The sequence below is a fragment of the Mustelus asterias genome, chromosome 13, assembly GCF_964213995.1.
Source record: "Mustelus asterias chromosome 13, sMusAst1.hap1.1, whole genome shotgun sequence".
NCBI lineage: Eukaryota > Metazoa > Chordata > Chondrichthyes > Carcharhiniformes > Triakidae > Mustelus > Mustelus asterias.
Genome location: NC_135813.1, coordinates 94,223,345 through 94,243,968, shown reverse-complemented (window position 1 = coordinate 94,243,968; position 20,624 = coordinate 94,223,345). Strand labels below are relative to the sequence as shown.

At 42.4% G+C, this 20,624-nt stretch overlaps 1 protein-coding gene across 1 annotated transcript in view; it reads right to left on the bottom strand.

The window, feature by feature from the left end:
* fam222aa (family with sequence similarity 222 member Aa) overlaps nt 1–20,624 on the bottom strand; it is a 205,463-nt gene that overhangs the window by 75,010 nt on the left and 109,829 nt on the right. Inside the window, exon 2 of the mRNA XM_078227286.1 lies at nt 12,982–13,112. Coding sequence (XP_078083412.1) covers nt 12,982–13,112 — 131 coding nt within the window. The remainder of the gene's footprint in view (nt 1–12,981; nt 13,113–20,624) is intronic.

The window sequence follows — 20,624 nt, the reverse complement described above, 5'->3', positions numbered from 1 at the left end:
TTGTGTGTGAAATACTCTTCCTGACAGGAAAAAAAATCAATAATGCATTTGTACAAACTACATATAAGCTAATAACCTGAGAATTTGCCTGTAAAATTGGTGACTGTGCCTTCAGCTGTCTCAGCCTTAAACTCTGGAATTCACTACCTAAATTCCTCTCCCTCACTACCTAATATGCATCTTAAAACCTGCTTTCCTGAGCAAGCCTTTGGTCATCTGCCTTATTGCCCTCTTGTATGACTTTGTAATAGGTTTTGTTTGATAAAACTCTTGAGAAACATCTTGGAGTGTTTCACTAGGTTAAAGGTGCTATATAAATGCAAGTTGTTGTTTATTGTTAAATAGGTAGAGTTTTTCTTCGTCTGTAACAGAATCCACATAATCCCCTAATCTCCACAACCTACTAATCCAAATGAAAAGAACTTGGGTGCAAACTGGCAAGAGCTGAGGATTGGAGACCTCAACGTGAACAAATGTGTTAAATTAACAAATTAAAGCCATGCAGTTCACCAAAACTCACTTTTCACTGTTTAAACAACTAAAATAATTGTAACAATTTACAGATTGATGTTGGATCTTACATGTGGGAAAAAGGAGGGCCCCTTCTGTTAGACTGTTGGGACTGGTGTTATACACAAAGGTTTAACACAGATTGGAACTCTTCTGTAACTGGATAAAAATGAAAAAAGACCAATGAGCATTTTGTCCTCTCTCAGTAGGGTCCAGTAAAGACTATGCTCAAGTAATGTAATATCCACCAGGACTAACAGATATGGCTTATGAATTTGGAGAAATGATTCTTGTATTTCCCAATCAAGGAAGTCATCAAATTTCGCCTTCCTCAGGCCAACTGGGTAGGGACAACACAGTGGTTAGCTGCTTCATAGTACCAGTCACCCGGGTTCAATACCGGCTTTGAGTGACTGTGTGTGGAGTTTGCATGTTCTCCCTGCGTCTGCATGGATTTCCTCTGAATGTTCCAGTTTCCACCCACAGTCCAAAGATGTGTAGGTTAGGTGGATTAGCCATGGTAAATTCATGGTGTTATGGGGGTGGGGCAGAGTGTGGGCCTGGGTAAGATGCTCTTTTGCAGAGTCGGCACAGGTTTGATGGGCCAAATGGCCTTCTTTTGCACTGAATAATTTCCAGCCTCACCAGCGATATCCATATTTTACGAAGGAATAAAGTTAAGTGCTGTGATTCTTCGAAGCATTATCAACTTCATAGCTCTCGGGAGTTAGGAGGGGGTAGGGATTATTCATTTACCAAAACCATCCTCCACAAGATTAAATAGGTACCATGGAGGAATGGCATATGTTCTGAGAAGAAGTAGGCCAATTGTTCTCTCATTTTCTGCTTCCTTATTAAGAACGTAAGAACTAGGAGCAGGAGTAGGTGATTTGGCCCCTCGAGCCTTCTCCACCATTCAATAATATAATGGCTGACCTTTTTGTGGACTCAACTCCACTTACCCGCCAGCTCACCATAAACCTTAATTGTTTTACGGTTCAAAAGTCTATCCATCTTTGCCTTAAAAACATTCAAGGTAGCCTCAACTGCTTCACTGGGCAGGGAATTCCACAGATTCATAACCTTTTGGGTGAAGTTGTTCCTCCTCAATTCAGTCCGAAATCTGCTTTCCCTTATTTTCAGGCTATGCCCCCAGTTCTGGTTTCACCAGCCAGTGGAAACAACCTCCCTGCTTCTATCTTATCTATTCCCTTCATAATTTTATATTTTTCGACAAGATTCCCCTTCATTCTTCTAAATTCCAATGAGTATAGTCCCAGTCTACTCAGTCTCTCCTCATAAGCCAAGCCTCTCAGCTCTGGAATCAACATAGTGAATCTCCTCTGCACCCCCTCTCGCGCCGTTATATCCTTCCTCAAGGAGACCAAAACCGTATACAGTACTCCAGTTGTGGCCTCACCAGCACCTTATACAGCTGCAACATAACCTTCCCGTTTTTAAACTCCATTCCTCTAGCAATGAAGGACAAAATTCCATTTGTCTTCTTAAATACCTGCTGCAGCTGCAAACCAACCTTTTGTGATTCATGTAGGACGACACCCAGGTCCCTCTGCACAGTAGCATGCTGCAATTTTTTACCATTTAAATAACAGTCCATTTCGCTGTTATTAGGGACAGTCCTGTAGCAACAGTATCAAAATGTTGTCTAAGTTTACCCGTTCAAGTTGGACAGAGTTTCACACAGAAGCTTAATAAAGAAAGCAGAGACATTTAAAATTTGAACCAGTTTCAAGAATATTACAATCGCTTCTATATAAACTACAACGCATTTGAAATTTCCTTTCTCCCTCAGAATAAAATAATTATTTATACGGATTGCAACCCAGGCTTAATTTTATGGTTTATAAATCACAGTTTACCAATGGCTAATCCACCAAACCTACACCAAGAATTGCTTGCAATATTAGGGATACAATTCACTACATTCTCTTCCTCTCCCCAGCTCCTTTCTATCAGCGATTGAAAAGGAGTTGTGGTTAAATGAGAATGAGGGAAAACTGAATAATAATTCTTTAAAATGATTGGCATAAAAGAGACACAGTGGCGTCTGTCACAAAACGTATGCCAAAATTTACTTTTTCCTTCCTCCATTAACTCCTGTTAAAGTCTGAAAAGTGCATCAGATGAAGGATAATTTTGTATAAATGTATGTAGTTTTGCACTTATTTATTACATACAATACATGGAATTCAATCTTTTATAAGTCTGTCTGATTATCTTCTAATGCAAAGCACAATGCCATGTGCTTTATAGCAAGAGGTGTGATTACATCTGTCACAAATATTTGATGAAACCTTTTGGTTAAGAACAAAAATGCTGCGCATGGTAACTTCTTTAAAAGCTGCATCTATGGAGTTACATTTTTTAAAAATAACTTCTAAATAATTACTGTTCTTGGGTTAGGAAGGAGTTGGTAGCCCTATCTAGAGTAATTCTCTACCTATTCGTGTTAGTTGAATTCAAATAGCTCGCTTTAGGCACTGACCAGGAATGGAGTAGGGAGAAAAGCAGACTCCATCATCCCATTGATTGAGCCACTGCATTACTCTTTCCATGAGGACACCAAGTCCAGATTCGCCCAGAGTCATTTTTCATGTGAATTTCTGGAACTGCACACAAATGTGATCCTGTTCTCACCTGATATTCAAATTGGTAAAATTTGTAGCAGGTGACACTGGATGTGAGAAGTGGTACTTTTGGCTGATGTTTTTTCAAACCCTTCCTTCCCTAGTCTAAGGACATCGAGACTATTGTTTTATTCAGCTGTTATTCAGCAAAGTCCAGGAATCAAATGTTCTTTATAGTATAGCACTGCAGGAGTTTATGCCATCACTCACTAGCCCCATAAGGGAGCCATAAGCTTCTTAAAATTTGTAGTTTAATCTTTCACTAAAAATATTAATGCACAGGATGTACAAAAGAAGTTCATTACCTCACTTTCTTATTAATCAAATCATCTAGTTACACTTCGTCTTTGAAATCAAGCACAGCAATTGCATACCTGCACCTTGAAGATAATGCTCATTCCCTGACCCTTAAAGCTTTGGTGATATAAAAACTTGGTTTAATCTATAGTGAACTCACTCCTGGATCAAAACGCTATGGGTTTTTGCCCTCTATGACATATGCTCATAATCTGATAGTCCAATGCTGCAAAGAGAGAATTCTGCATTGTTGGAACATTCAGCAACACTTTAAACCAAGGTTCTCCCAGCTTATACTCATAATTCAATTAATTAGCCATTGAAGACATGAGAAAACTTCAAAGAACAATGTCTCAGGATGCTGGCCAGGAACCATCTTTCAACCCAAACCACCAAAAGCAAATCAACTGGTCATGCAGCTCGCTACTGTTTGTGGGATATTGCTCAAAAACAATGCTGTTTGCCAAACAATGGCATTCTGCGAACTGCTTTGAAACATTTCAAAATATTTGGATCACAGTGTGAAATGTAACAATGCCAAAAAAATAGCAATGGTTGCATTGTGGTTCCAACTCATCATTCAGCATCCAGAGGCAGTACCCCCCATCCACATACTGACCCCTCCAACTGGCTTACAACCAAAAAGCTGCTGAGGATCTGTCTGCACTGAGATAGCAACATAAGGGAAGATGACTGACCACAGAAGACATCAGTACCTTATCTTATACTCTCTCTTATGCTTGCAGAAGTGGGGTGAGTGTACAATGGAAGGCGGGGCCCAGAAGAAGTGGATGCCTTTTCTGTTTTAAAACCAAACTACCCAAATAGAGCAGACAGCAAACGAGATATCTTATGTAATAGGAGACATTTGGACCTGAGAAACAGGAGGTCTTGCTGGATCTAGTGATTAGAGGGCGCAAAATGGTCATTAAACAGGTGTAGTGAACTCCACATCATCCAATAACATGTCAAAACACTGAGTAGCCTCTCTCTCCATGGGCCCTGATAAGCATGAAGCAGCAGAAATGTCATGCGTTACAATCACACCATTCACTAGTGTGGATATTTGGTGGGCCCTGGGTGTGCATAGATATGGAGGCACAGAGTGCTATTCAGAGCACTAGTGTGAAAGAGGAGGTGCCAGCCGCAGAAAGAGCAGTGGTTAATTTCCTTCGGAGGGCACAGCCCTGCTCAACTGGGCACAGATGCAGGGCCTCAGGAGTAATTGGAATGGAGGCTCTACCTAGATCAGCAGTAGGAGGTACGCTCCTACATATCAGAATTCCAAGGCATTGTGCGGTCTTAGGCAGAGGATGGAGGTGTCCACAATGTGCCACATTGGCTTAGGGCTATGAGCACATAAGCTTTTCCATTGAAAGAGTGAAGAATCTCTTCGAGAGCCATATGCTCATTTTGTGCATACTGAAATTGCACAGTAATGTCTATCGGATCCACGAGCTGCTGGGTAGCATAAACTGATCAATGGTGCACAGATCTTTGCAGGGAATGCCAGCTGCACCTCAACTCATGATTTGAGCTTCCACCAAGGGTGGCAGATGCCACAGAGGAGATCAAGGGTGCCACCCCTCACATGGAGCCCTCATCATCCTCCGCCTCCTTGACCTCACTGACTGATAGACGATTTGTGAAATATGAACAAAAGAAGCTGTGTCTGCAATTATGCAGACTTCCCCATGGGCACTTCCAATATGACTAGTTGCAAACTAAGAGTAGTGAGCACCTCCTCCGATTCTACGAAGGGAGCACATAGCGCAGAGCACTAAGTAGGTCAGTGGGGTGTCTCCTTATTGTCTGTCAACTTCATAATCATTGAATTGTACAGTGCAGAAAAGGCCCTTCAGCCCATTTAATTTGCATTGACAATAACTACCACTAAAGTTGCGCTAATCCCATTTTCCAGCACTTGTTCCATATCCTTGAATGTTATGATGTTTCAAGTGCTCATCTAAATACTTTTTAACGGTTGTAAGGTTTCTGGCCTCCACCATCTTCCTAGGCAATGCATTGCAGATTCCCACCACTCTCAGGTGAAAAGTTTTCTCTCAAATCCCCTCTGAATCTTCTGCCCCTTACTTTAAAACTATGCCACCTCATGATTGACCCCTGAGCCAAGGGAAACAGCTGATTCCTATTCACCCTGTCCATATCCCTCAATCATGTCCCCCTCAGCCTTCTCTGCTCTAAAGAAAACAATCCAGGCATATCTAGTCTTTCCTTATAGCTCAAATGCTCCATCCCAATCAACATCCTGGTGAATCTCCTCTGTACCTCCACTAGTGCAATCACATCCTTCCTATAGTGAGGTGACCAGAAAAGCACACAGTAGTCCAGGCACACAGTAGTCCAGGCACACAGTAGCCTAACCAACATTCTGGACAGCTCCAATATTATCTCCTTACTCTTGTACGCTATGCCATGATTGATAAAAGTGCAAAATTGCCTTCTCAACTATTCTATTCACCTGTTCAGTCCCCTTCAGGGATCTGTGAATAAGTACCCCAAGATCCATCTGTTCCTTTAAGCTTCCTGGTGTCCTGCCATTCATTAAATATTCCTTTGTCTTGTTACTTCTTCCAAGTGCATCACCTCGCACTCATCAGGGTTAAATACCATCTGTCACTGCTCTGCCCATCTGACCAACCCATATCATCCTGCAATCTATGACATTCTTCTTTGCTATTAAACCGCTCCCCACCCCCCATCCCACCACATTCTCATCTAAATCATTTATGTATATAACAAACAATAAGAGTCCCAACTCTGAACCTTATGATACACCACTGCACACTGGCCTCTAGTCACTCAAACAGCCTTCTACCACCATCCTTTGAGCCCCATTACTAAGCCAGTTTTTGATCCACCTCGCCAAGTTTCCCTGAATTCCATGTGCTTCAACCTTACAATACAAGATATAGGAGCAGAATTAGGCCATTTAACCCATCGAATCTACTCCGCCATTCAATTGTGGCTGATAAGTTTCTCAACTTCATTCTCCCAGCCTCACCCCGTAACATTCGATCCCTTTACCAATGAAGAATCTACCTATCTCTGTCTTAAATATACGCAATGACCTGGCCTCCACAGCCTTTTGTGGCAATCAATTACATAGATTCACCACCCTCTGGCTGGGAAGTTCCTCCTCATCTTGGTTCCTTCAGAAACTGTGCCCGAGGATCCTAGTTTCACCTACTAATGGAAAGATCTTCTCCATGCCCACTGTATCCAGGCCTTTCAGTATTCTGTAAGCTTAATGAGAGCTCTCCTCATCCTTCTAAACTCTATCGAGTACAGACCCACAGTCCTCAAAAGCTCCTCATATGTCAAGCTTTTAATTCCTGGGAACATTCTCGTGAACCTTCTCTGGACCCTCTCCAGGGCCAGCACATCCTTCCTTAGATACAGGGCCCTAAATTTCTCACAATACCCCAAATGTAGTCTGACCAGAGCTTTATAAAGTCTCAGCAGTACATCCCTGCTTTTGTATTCCAGCCTTCTCGAAATGAATGCTAATAGTGCATTTGCGTTCCTAACTACCAACCTAACTTGCAAGTTAACCTCAAGAAAACCCTGAACTAGGACTCCCAAGTCCCTTTGTGCTTCCGATTTCTGAATTGTCAACCCATTTAGAAAATAGTTTATGCCTCTATTCTTTCTACCAAGGTGCATAACCTCACACTTCCCCATGTTATATTCCATCTGCCACCTCTTTGCCCACTCTCCCAACCTGTCCAAGTCCTTCTGCAGCCTTCCCGCCTCCTTAATACTACCTGTCCCTGCATCTATCCTTATATTATCTGCAAACTTAGCCACAATGCCCTCAGTCCCTTCATCTAGATCATTGATGTATAAAGTGAAAAGTTGTAATCCCAATACTGACCCCTGTGGAACCCCACTAGTCACCAGCTGCCATCCTGCAAAGGACCCTTTTATCTCCACTCTCTGCCTTCTGTCAGTCAGCTAATCTTCTATCCATGCCAGCACAATCATGGGCTCTTATCTCACTCAGCAACGTCCTGTGCAGCACTTTGTCGAAGGCCTTCTGGAAATCCAAGCAGATAACATCCACTGTCTCTCCTTTGTCTAACCTGCTCATTACTTCCTCAAAGAATTCTAACAGGTTTGTCAGGCCTGACCTCCCCTTGATGAAACCATGCTGACTTTGCCCTGTTTTAACATGTACTTCCAAGTATTCTGAAATTTCATCCTTAATAATTGACTCTAAAATCTTACCAATGACCGAGGTCAGGCTAACTAATTTTCTACACTAATTTCTCATCTTTTGCCTCCCTTCGTTCTTAAACAGGGGTGTTACATTAGTGATTTTCCAGTCCTCTGGGACCCTCTCTGACTCCTGTGATTCCTGAAAGATCACCACTAATGCCTCCACTATTTCTTCAGCTTTTCCCTTCAGAACTCTGGTCCAGGTGACTTATTCACCTTCAGACTTTTCAGCTTCCCTTGTACCTTCTCCTTAATAATGGCTACCATACTCATCTCTGCCCCTTAACTCTCTTGCATTTTTGGTATGTTACTGGTGTCTTGCATCGTGAAGACTGACGCAAAGTACCTATTCAGTTCCTCCACCATTTCTTTGTTGCCCATTACTACTTCTCCAGCTGTCCAATGTCCACTCTTGCCTCTCTCTCACCTTTCATATCTAAAAAAAACTCTTGCAAGCTTTCTTTTATATTACTGGCTAGCTTACTCTTCTCAGTCTCCCATGTTGGTCCTTGTCAAAATGCTTTGCTAAAATCTATATAAACTCCATCAACTGCACTTCCCTCACCCACACATTCAATCACATTTTTGAAAAATTCTATCAAATTTGTTGGGCATGACTGCCCTCTGATGAAGTCGTGCTGATTATCCCTAATTAACCCATACCTTTCCAAGTGGAGACGAATTCTCTCCAATAGGTTCCCTACCATTGATAGGAGACTCACCAGTCTGTAATTTCTTGGTTCATCTCTATCACCCTCCTTGGAACCACATTAGCCATCCCCCAGTCCTCTGGCACTTCCCCCAGGAAGAAGTTTAACAACACCAGGTTAAAGTCCAACAGGTTTATTTGGTAGCAAAAGCCACACAAGCTTTCGGAGCTACATCATGACTTCCCCCAGGGCCAGAGAGGAATTAAGAAATTGTGTCAGAGCCCCTGCAATTTCCTGCTTTGTCTCCCACAGCAGCCTGGGATGCAATTCACCCAGGCCTGGGGATATGCCCATTTTTAAGCCCATCAGAGGTTCCAATACCTTCTCATTTCCTTTGTTACACTGTGCAAGTTTTTCACAGTTCCCAACTCCCTACTCTGTTCCTGCCTCCCTTCAGCTAATTTGCAATAGACAGCAAGTGTAATCCTTGTGCCCCTTTCAGAATTACACTCTCACCTCCACTTCTAACAAACCTTTCAATTTGGGGTTTCCTTGCCTCTGTCCCTGACCTCCAGAGTTGAAAAACTCATAATTTTATGCATTTTTGAAGTCAGAGAACAAACCACAAGAGAAACTAGAAATGTCAAAAAGCAACAGTGGATTTAACACAAGTACACTTATATTACACACAAGTCCACCTGTAATCCAAAATTTCTTGATCTCCATTGACCCACAGTCCCTAAACGCTTTTATTTTAAAATTCTCATCTTGTTCAAAACTCTCCATAGTTTCACACATTCTACCTCTGGAACCTCCTTGTTCAAGAACTCTACATTCCTCCAGTTGCAACACTTATATAGCATTACATTGGCACAGAAGCAGGCCACTCAAAATTCTATCCATCTTACCACATCTAAATCTTTCTTAACCATCTATTCCCTTCTCATGTTTTTGTGTGGCCTCCCCTTAAATGCATCCATAATAATTGTTTCAACCACTGTGGTAGTGAGTTTTAAATTTTCATCACTTTTTTGGTAAAGAATTTTCTTCTGAATTCTCTGCAGTAATTCTTGGTGACTACTGTATTTCGATGGTTATGTTCTTCCTCACAAGAGGCAACATTCTCTCTGCAGCCACACTATCAAAACATTTCCCTTCCATCACAGCAATGATCCTTGTGGAATATCACTTCCCATCTTCTGCCACTCCGAATGGCTACCATTACTCCCACCCTTTGCTTTCTCTGTTTAGAAGCCAGCTTGCAATCCATCCTGCCACTCCATGTCTTCTAATTGCACATTCTATGGCTGTATTCATTTATCTTTAATGGGACACCTTATTGAAGGCTATTTGAAAATCCAGATAAATTACATCTACTACATTGTGATCGTCTACTCTCTATTGCGTCCTCAAAAAATTCAATAAGGTTGGTGAAGCAAGATTTTCCACTTTGAAATGCATGCTATTTATTCATTAGTATATTTTTCATTCCTAGAATACACTTCTAATCTCTCTGTTAACAGGGAGTCCATTATTCTTTCCACTGTTAAACTGACTGATATTTATATTCCTGGGCATGTTCTGTCTTCCTATCGAAATATAGTATTTACATTAGCTATCTGCCATCGCCTGGCACTACATTCAAACGAATATTAAATACATGTAGTAACACTTCTGCTATCTCTTCCCTGGATTCTTTTAAAATACATGGATGCAATCCATCCAGATGACAGCCTTTACCGTCTTTGAGTTGGATTAGTTTATTCAATACACCTCTTTCTCATTTTAAATGCACTTATCTCATTGTTCATCTCATCATTCAATGTATTATCTAACTGTTCTATCTCCCTGATAAACAGCCACTGAAGGGAAGATGGTGGCCTAGTGACAATGTCACTGGACTCGTAATCCAGAGGCCCAGGCAATGTTCTGGGAACATTGGTTCAGATCTCACCGTGGCAGCTAGTGGAATTTGAAATCAATTAATAAATCTAAAGCTGGTCTCAGTAATGGTGAGCATGAAACTATCACTGATTGTCATAAATTTTCATCTAGTTCAATAACATCCTTCAGGAAAGAAATCTGCAGTCTTTATCTGGCTTACATGTGACTCCAAATCTACAGCAATGTGATCGACTCTTAATTGTCTTTGAAATGGATTAGCAAGCCACTCAGCTGAAAGGCAATTAGGGATGGGCAACAAACATTGGCTTTGCCACCCACATCCCCAAGAATGAAAAAGAAAAAACCATATTTAAACTTTTCTGTCTTCTCTCCATCATTACCTGTAGTATTATCCGGTCTATTCCTCAATCATAGATTGAATCATAGAATTCTACAGTGCAGAAGGAGGCCATTCGGCCCATCGAGTCTACACTGACCACAATCCCACCCAGGCCCCATCCCCATAACCCAATGCATTTATCCTAGCTAGTCCCCCTGATACTAAGGGGCAATTTATCATGGCCAATCCACCTAACCCACACATCTTTGGACTGTGGGAGGAAACCCACGCAGACACGGAGAACATGCAAACTCCGCACAGACAGTGACCCAAGCTTGGAATCGAACCCAGGTCCCTGGCACTGTGAGGTAGCAGTGTTAACCACTGTGCCAAATGGTCCTATTCTCATCACAGCATTCCTTTTTATTGATGGGCCCATAAAATATTTTAACATATTGTTTTATGTTCTTTGATAATTTAATTTCACAGTTCTTCTTTGCATTTCCAATCACTTTTTTCATTTATCTCCTGATCTCCTTGTATTCTCACTTATTGTGCATTCTTCTGCTGTTCAGGTAATTGTTGTATGCCTCTTTCCTAACCTTAATTTGTTCCCTTATATTTTTATTTGTTTGGTTGATTCTTTCTTTTTAGTGAAATATATTTTTCTTCACTTTATCTCATATAATATGATTCCTTCAGAAATGGAAGTAGTTCTGAAATATAGTCACATTGGACTCACAATGTTAACTCTTCACAGAACATAGAAAGAACATAGAAACCCTACAGTGCAGAAGGAGGCCATTCGGCCCATCGAGTCTGCACCGACCACAATCCCACCCAGGCCCTACCCCCACATATTTTACCCGCTAATCCCTCTAACCTACGCATCTCAGGACTCTAAGGGGCAATGTTTAACCTGGCCAATCAACCTAACCTGCACATCTTTGGACTGTGGGAGGAAACCGGAGCACCCGGAGGAAACCCACGCAGACACGAGGAGAATGTGCAAACTCCACACAGACAGTGACCCGAGCCGGGAATCGAACCCGGGACCCTGGAGCTGTGAAGCAGCAGTGCTAACCACTGTGCTACCGTGCCGCCCATGCTGCTAGACCTGCTGAGTATTTTCTGTAATTTGTTTTTATTTCAATTATTTGATCATACCTTTCTTTTCATCTTTCTCCCACCAATGCTTGTTTTGGTTATTCATGCCACTTTGAAATATCTTTATATTACTTTTCCTATAACCATGCAAGTTGTTGTTCTGGCTGTACAAGCAGCAAGATGTTTATTCACATTTCTATTTCATTGGCAAGCTGCACAATTTCAGTTGATTAAAAGTCCAGCTGGATCGCTGTCCATCTCTGGGTATTCCCAAGTGTTGTATGGGCTTGGGTAAGTAGTGCATCCATAATATTAAGCAAACAGACACACTTGCCTAACTGTGTTTATTTAGTACCTATGTAGATTTAGTCAGCCACTGTCTTCACCAGATCATCTCCTATCATCTACATAAACCCACTGCCTACCATCCTTTCACACCTCCTATCTAGAGCGACCATTAATACTTCAACCAAGCTCAATGCAAGCTACAAGAATAGTGTACAATCTTTCTTTAGTCTGAATACTGACCCAATAACTTTATTAGCCATTCCTGCTAATTACTTTTGAACAATGTGCTGTAGGTGTGAAGCAAATCCATTACCGATCATGGGGTGGGTAGGTGAATTGACACTACAGGTCTTGTCTCTTAAATCACAATATACTCCAGTGGACGATGAGCCTACTGTGATAGCTTTTCAAATTCAGCAGATTTGCTGCATCACTTCAGCATTTTCTGATTTTATTTCAGACCTCACCTCTTGTCATCACCATTGAAACTATGTGCATATTTTTGATCTCCTAATATCTTTCAATTGTCTTACTGGTATCATTTAATAGATCCCTGCTTATTCATTAAGCAGTTTGCTATCTTTTCTTCCTTCTCTGTTTCGTATATAACCTGACAAAGGTGACAGTTTACCTTTCACTTCCAAAGATATATACAGCAAACAAGTTCTCTCTTCAGATGCAATAATACCAACTGCGCATTTCAAACATTTTTAATTCCATCATTTGCAAATTTTCCTTTTACAAGAATTAATTTTCATTTTTTAAAAAGATAGTATATATATTTCTCTTACTCCCTTCTGATGTTGGAGTACAATAAAATAGAAGATAATCCTGGATTTTCCTGCCCTTTGATTATTTAGAGAAGCTAAAACCCCCCAAAATACTTTTTCTGTTGGTTAGATTTGTAATAGGACACACAAGAAAGGTCCAAATTAAGAAATGGGAGCACAACTACCACCGTGTGTGTTATCATGGTAGCATTGATACACATCCCAGACTATCAAATTCCACTCACATTTCAGCGACTCCAGCGTTTTACTGGGACATGACAAACGTTGCGAAGGTGGGTTCTGCGTTCGCTGAAGGCAGGCCAACATGATGGAGGAGCTGCGCCTATTCCCGCAGTCAAAGTCCTCAACTATCACACTGTTAAATAAAAAGAGAAATGCATAAGAACCAAATACTTTAATATTTCAACAGTGACAATTGACCTTGTACAATAAAGTTTATTTTTGTTTGTTCAAAATCCATGGAATCTTGTATTTTTATTCACTTGGTAAGCATCTTGAATCTCAAACTTTATCTGCTTTAAATGAAATATTATTGGTCCCTAACCAGAGCTCTCCTATGTCCCGAGTCTGGCCAAGGATCGTAACACAGAACTAAATGTTATTTTGTGATTTTTTAAAAATCACCATAAACTGTAATTTAATGCGAGTGAGAAACCATTATGGGACCAGACCTCGACAAAACGTTTTGTCTGTCATGTTTTAATACGACCACTGATAAACCTACAACAAAGTTGCTCCTTCTCCCCATTTCCTCACATTTTGGTGCTTGCTCTCTTGCTCAATTTTCATGGGGTCTTGCTGTCAGTTCCACATCTGCTTTTCCCTAACTTCACATCTTCCAGTGGGCTGGGAAGCATTTAGCGGAGCAAGAAAGCCAGCAAGTCAAGTCAAAAGCACAAACAGGCAGGTGAGGAGATAGGCAGCTTGGGACTTGTGTTTGGCATCCACACCACTAACTGACTGCATTTGTGATGTTCTTGTCATTGGAGATAGTAAATCACTTTAAAGGCCTTTTTATGGTGTATCTGAAGGAACGTTTGAATCGGAGTTTGAAGACAAATGGCTTAGTCTAAATCCAGGCAGAAAATGCTCTCTGCTTTCCATTTCTGCAAAGCACCAACAACCTATATGGATTTGATACCAAGATCAATTTTTTGATTTTTGATTTGATTTATTGTCACATGTATTAACATAGTGAAAAGTATTATTCTTGCGCGCTATACAGACAAAGCATACCATTCATAGAGAAGGAAATGAGAGAGTGCAGAATGTAGTGTTACAGTCATAGCTAGGGTGTAGAACGAGAGTAAAAGATAGAATTAGAAGGTATGCTGGGCACAGCTTGCAAGAAGTTGCCTCGCTCGGGTGCCATCTTGGATTGAAACTGTAGACTGTAAAAGTTTTGCGACTCCTGGACAAAATGGGTGGTTTGCTACTCAGGGGAGTTGGAAAAATTATGGAATTTTTTCATTTTGCAGGTCATTAGAATTAATTGCGGCTATCCAAACAATGAGAACTGCTTAAGAACCTGCATTCTTATAGTACTTTTCACAAACAAAATGAACCAAGGTCAGAAGCAGAAAAAAAGACTGCTTATGGGGGAGTTGAGTGAAACAAAGGCATGATTGAATGGATGGGTTTTAAGAGAGCCAAGAAAAAGAATAATTTTCATGTTAGAATGGTTTTGCAAGGGAAGTCCAGAGAAAAGGCCCAAGGGAGGAGGAAGGCTCTGCCACTTTCAACCTCTGCTGTCCAGCAGAGGGCAGCAGAGTAGCGACACCGATTGGCTGTAACAGGGAAGATGTGCATCGGCGCAGTCACTGCTTCTAGAAGATGGATCTCAGCAAGACACCCTCCCTGTTCAAGTGAAGGCAAGCGTCCGGTAGAGGGCAGTAGAGCAGTGCTGCTGATTGGTTGCTGCGGGGAAGATGTACATTGGTGCAGTCACTGCTTCCAGATAGTCGTCAAGGGACAATTAAACCCCAAACACTACTTCAGTGTTTCCCTACCTACCTCCTCTTCTAACCAAAAAAAAGTCACCGAGAGGACCACAAGCAAGGGAAAGGTGAGTTGAGATTCTTTTATCCTTTTAACTGTAAAAGGGCAGTATGGCAGTTAGAACAGTGGTATGCTTCTCTTACCAAATGTAGGAAATCAGGGAGCAAGCTGACAACTTTGTCTGCAAGATGTGTGTCCAGCTGCAGCTCCTCACAGACCGCATTGTTCGGTTGGAGCGGCAGCTGGACGCACTGCGGAGCATACAGGGGGCAAAGTGTGATAGACACTAGTTACAGGGAGGTTCTCACATCACAGGTTCAATCAGGTAGATGGATGACTACCAGGAGAAGCAGGCAGATAGGGCAGGAGTTTCCTGTGGCTATTCCCCTTTCAAACAGGTATTCTGTTTTGAATACTGTTGAGGGGGATAGCCTCTCAGGGGAAAATACCAGCACCAGCCAGGCCTATGGCACCACACCTGCTTTAGAGCAGGGTCGGGCAAAGAGCAAGCAAGCAGTAGTAATAGGGAACTCGCTAGTTTGAGGCACAGACAGGCATTTCTGTGGCCACGATCGAGACTCCAGGATGGTGTGTTGGCCTCCCTGGTGCCAGGCCCAAGGACGTCTCTGAGTGGTTGCAGGATATTCTTAAGGGGGAGGGGGAGCAGCTAGAAGTCGTTGTACACATTGGTACCAATGACATAAGTAGGAAAAGGGATGAGGTCCTAAAGTATGAATATAGAGAGTTAGGCAGAAGGCTAAAGTGCAGGACCACGTAGGTAGTCACTTCTGGACTACTGCCGGTGCCACGTGCTAGTGAGAGTAGGAATAGGAAGATTAGGCAGATGAATGCATGGCTTGAGAGTAGGTGCAGGGGGCAAGGATTTAGATTTGTGGTTCATTGGGATCTCTTCTGGGTCAGGGGTGAGCTGTTCAAGAGGGACAGGTTACATCTGAACTGGAGGGGAACTAATAACCTGGTGGGGAGATTTGCTAGAGCCATTCGGGAGGGTTTAAACTAGTTTGGCAGGAGGGTGGGACCCAAATCAGTAGGGAGACAGAAGAGAAGGTTGAGGACAGCATGGAAGTTAAAGAGAGCACAGTAAATAGTAAAGGCAGTGTCAGTAATCCTAGTACTAGACAGGTCAGGCAAAAGCAGGGCAGAGCATGGGAAGTTTAGATTAAATTGCATTTATTTCAATGCAAGAGGCCTGGCAGGCAAGGCAGATGAACTCAGGGCATGGAAGGGTACATGGGACTGGGATATTATAGCTATTACTGAAACATGGCTAAGGGAGGGACAGGACTGGCAGCTCAATATTCCAGGGTATAAATACTATAGGAAAGATAGAACAGGAGGTAAAAGAGGAGAGGGAGTTGCGTTTTTGATCAGGGAAAACATCACGGCAATACCGAGGGGGAATATTTCTGAGGGTTCGCCCCCTGAGTCTATATGGGTAGAACTGAGAAATATGAAGGGAAAGATCACTTTGATAGGGTTGTGCTATGGGCCCCCGAATAGTCAGTGGGAAATTGAGGAGCAAATATGTAAGGAGATCACAGATAGCTCCAAGAAAAATAGGGTGGTAATAGTAGGAGACTTTAACTTTCCCAACATTGACTGGGACAGCCATAGTATTAGGGGCTTAGATGGAGAAAAATTTGTTGAGCGTATTCAGGAGGAATTTCTCATTCAGTACGTGGATGGCCCGACTAGAGAGGAGGCAAAGCTTGATCTCCTCTTGGGAAATAATGAAGGGCAAGTGATAGAAGTGTTAGTGAGGGATCGCTTTGGGACCAGTGACCATAATTCCATTCTTTTTAAGATAGCTATGACGAATGGCTCAAAAGTTAAAATTCTAAATTGGGGCAAGGCCAATTTTGATGATATTAGACAGGAACTTTCAAAAGTTGATTGGGGGAGTCTGTTGGCAGGCAAAGGGACAGCTGGTAAGTGGGAGGCTTTCAAAAGTGTGTTAACCAGGGTTCGGTGTAAGTACATTCCTTTTAGAGTGAAGGGCAGGGCTGGGAGAAGTAGGGAACCCTGGATGACTCAGGATATTGAGGCCCTGGTCAAGAAGAAGGAGGAGGCATATGACATGCATACGCAGCTGGGATCAAGTGGATCTCTTGAAGAATATAGAGGGTGTCGGAATTGAGAGAGAAATCAGGAGGGCAAAAAGGGGACATGAGGTTGTTGTGGCAGATAAGGCAAAGGAGAATTCAAAGAGCTTCTACAAATACATAGAGGGCAAAAGATAAACTAGGGAGAGAGTAGGGCCTCTTAAGGATCAACAAGGTCATCTACGTGCCGACCCTCAAGAGATGGGTGAGATCCTAAATGAATATTTCTCATCAATATTTACTGTTGAGAAAGGCATGAATGTTAGGGAACTTGGGGAAATAAACAGTGATGTCTTGAGGAGTGTACATATTACAGAGAAAGAAATGCTGCAATTCTTAAAGCACATCAAGGTAGATAAACCCCCGGGACCTAATGAAGTGTATCCGAGAACGTTGTAGGAAGCTAGGGAGGAAATTGCGGGTCCCCTAGCAGAGATATTTGAATCATTGACAGCCACAGGTGAGGTGTCTGAAGATTGGAGGGTGGCAAATGTTGTGTCTTTGTTTAAGAAGGGCTGCAGGGAAAAGCCTGGGAACTACAGACTGGTGAGCCTAACATCTGTCGTGGGCAAGTTGTTCGAAGGTATTCTGAGAGACAGGATCTACAGGCATTCATATAGTCAGATGTTTACAGCATTGAAACAGGCCCTTCGGCCCAACTTGTCCACGCCACCCCTTTTTTTAATCCCTAAGCTGGTCCCAATTGCTTGTGTTTGGCCCATATCCATATCCCTCTATACCCACCTTACCCATGTAACTGTCTAAACACTTTTTAAAAGACGAAACTTGTACCCGCCTCTACCACTACCTCTGGCAGCTTGTTCCAGATACTCACCACCCTGAGAGAAAAAATTGCCCCTCTGGACCCTTTTGTACCTCTCCCCTCTCACCTTAAACCTATGCCCTCTACTTGTAGACTCCCTTACCTTTGAGAAAAGATATTGACTATCGAGCTGATTTATGCCCCTCATTATTTTATAGACCTCTAAAAGATCACCCCTCAGCCTCCTAAGCTTGAGAGAACAAAGTCCTAGTCTATCCAGCCTCTCCTTATAACTCAAACCATCAAGTCCTGGCAGCATCCTAGTAAATCTTTTCTGCATTCTTTCTAGTTTAATAAAGGCCTTGCTAAAGTCCATGTAGACAGCATCCACTGCACTGCCCCCATCGACCTTTTTAGGTCCCCCTTCAGAGGCATTTAGAGAGGCAACGCCTGATTAGGAACAGTCAGCATGGCTTTAAGAGTGGAAAATCATGTCTCGAATTTGATTGCATTTTTTGAAAGTGTAACCAAGAAGGTAGATGAGGGCAGTACAGTCGATGTTGTCTACACGGGCTTTAGGTTAAATCTCAGTGGATCCAGGATGAGATAGCCAATTGGATACAAAACAGGCTTGATGACAGAAGACAGAGGGTGGTTTGAGAGGGTTGTTTTACAAATTGGAGGCCTGTGACCAGCGGTGTGCCTCAGGAATCGGTGCTGGGTCCACTGTTATTTGTCATTTATATTAATGATTTGGATGAGAATATAGGAGGCATGGTCAGTAAGTTTGCAGGTGACACCAAGATTGCTGGCATAGTGGACAGTGAAGATTATCTAAGATTGCAATGGGACCGTGATCATTTGGGCCAGTGGGCTGATGAATGGCAGATGGAGTTTAGTTCAGATAAATGTGAGATGATGCATTGTGGTAGATTGAACCAGGGCAGGACGTTGGGGAGAGTTATAGAATAAAGAGATCCAGGGGTACAGGTTCATAGCTCCTTGAAAGTGGAGTCACAGGTGGACAGGCTGGTGAAGGTGGCATTCAGCATGCTTGGTTTCATTGGTCAGAACTTTGAATACAGGAGTTGGGAAGTCTTGTTGAAGTTGTACAAGGCATTAGTAAGGCCACACTTGGAATACTGTGTACAGTTCTGGTCACCCCATTATAGAAAGGATATTAAACTAGAAAGAGTGCAGAAAAGATTTACGAGGATGCTACCGGGACTTGATGGTTTGAGTTATAAGGAGAGGGTGGATAGACTGGGACTTTTTTCCACGGAGCATAGGAGGCTTAGGGGTGATCTTATAGAGATCTATAAAATAATGAGGGGCATAGATAAGGTAGATAGTCAACAGCTTTTCCCAAAGATAGGGGTGTCTAAAACTAGAGGGCGTAGTTTTAAGGTGAGAGGGGAGAGATACAAAAGGGTCCAGAGGGGCAACGTTTTCATAGAGGGTGGTGAGTGTCTGGAACAAGCTGCCAGCGGTAGTAGAAGAGGCGGATAAAATGTTGTCTCTTTAAAAGCATTTAGACAGTTACATGGGTAAGGTGGGTATAGAGGGATATGGATATGAGCTAAACGCAGGCAACTGAGACTAGCTTAGTGGTCTAAAAAAAAGGGGCGGCATGAACAAGTTGGGCTGAAAGGCCTGTTTCCATGCTATAAACGTCTATGACTCTTTGCAGTGCTTTACTTTTAGAATACATTTCAATTAGAAAAGCATCAAAATCAATGGTAAGATCAGACTGCACATGAATATTGAAACTTGAGAAACTTGCTGGAAAAATTTGACAAGTTAGTTAGATGAAACAATTTCCTAATGAACAGCATAATAGATGGAAAGAAATATACTTTACACATATGTTACTACGTGAGCCACGCTCCAGGCAGGAAAAATAGAATCTGGTACCTAAATACTGGCTTGACAACCAGCAGGACAAATGTGTCTGGACAGAATGACTACTAGTTCAGAGGCAGATATATGCTTCCGTGTGAATAAAATTGGGTTCAGGCCCACTCCATAAAGCCCAAACAGAGACAAAGTGCCAGCTCTGGATGAACATACAGGGGCTGTACTTGTGGTCAACGGATAGTGGTGGCCCCACAGTATAATGGGTAAGCAGGGCTCTTTAGCCTTGTTTCAAGGATAGGGTAGATGCGAGGATGATTTTTCCCATCACTGGGAAATCTTGAATAGTTTCAGAATAAAAGGGACAGGCAGCAATGAGGAAAAATTTCTTCACTCAAAATCTTTTAGAATTCTCTATTTCAGAGAGCTTTGGATGCTTAACAATTTAATTTATTCAAGACAGTATCCAAAATCCTCCAAGGGAACAAAGGGATATGGGGATAATGCGGGAGGGTGAAACTAAAGCAAAGATCAGTAATTATTTTAATAAATAGCGAAGTAGGTTCATATAGCCAAACTGCCAATTCCTGTTCCTATTCTCTATGTGCCAACAATAACAATGGAGTAGACAATGGAGGCAGCATGGTGACACAGTGGTTAGCACTGCTGCCTCACAGCACGAGAGACCAGAGTTCAATTCTGGCCTCGGGTGATCGTGTGGAGTTTGCACATTCCCCCCATGTCTGCGTGGGTTTCCTCTGGGTGCTAAGGTTTCCTCCCACACTCCAACAATGTGCAGGTTAGATGAATTGGCCTTTAGTGTCAGGTGGATTAGCAGGGTAAATGATGTATGGTTACGGGGATAGGACCTGGGTGGGATTGTTGTCAGTGCAGACTTGATGGACCGAACGGCCTCCTTCTGCACTGCAGGGATTCTATCATTCCCACTTGCTCTTCCTTACCAAGCGGTTCAACTATCCCACATTGAGACTTCAGACTTTCCTTAGTACAGGCATACAACAAGCCATACAGTCAAACTGGTCCAGATCAGTAATGCTCCATGTGGGTGAATACCCAGCTTGCTGACATGTCTGTTGATCCCGTTTTCCAAACTAATCTTGAGTAGAAT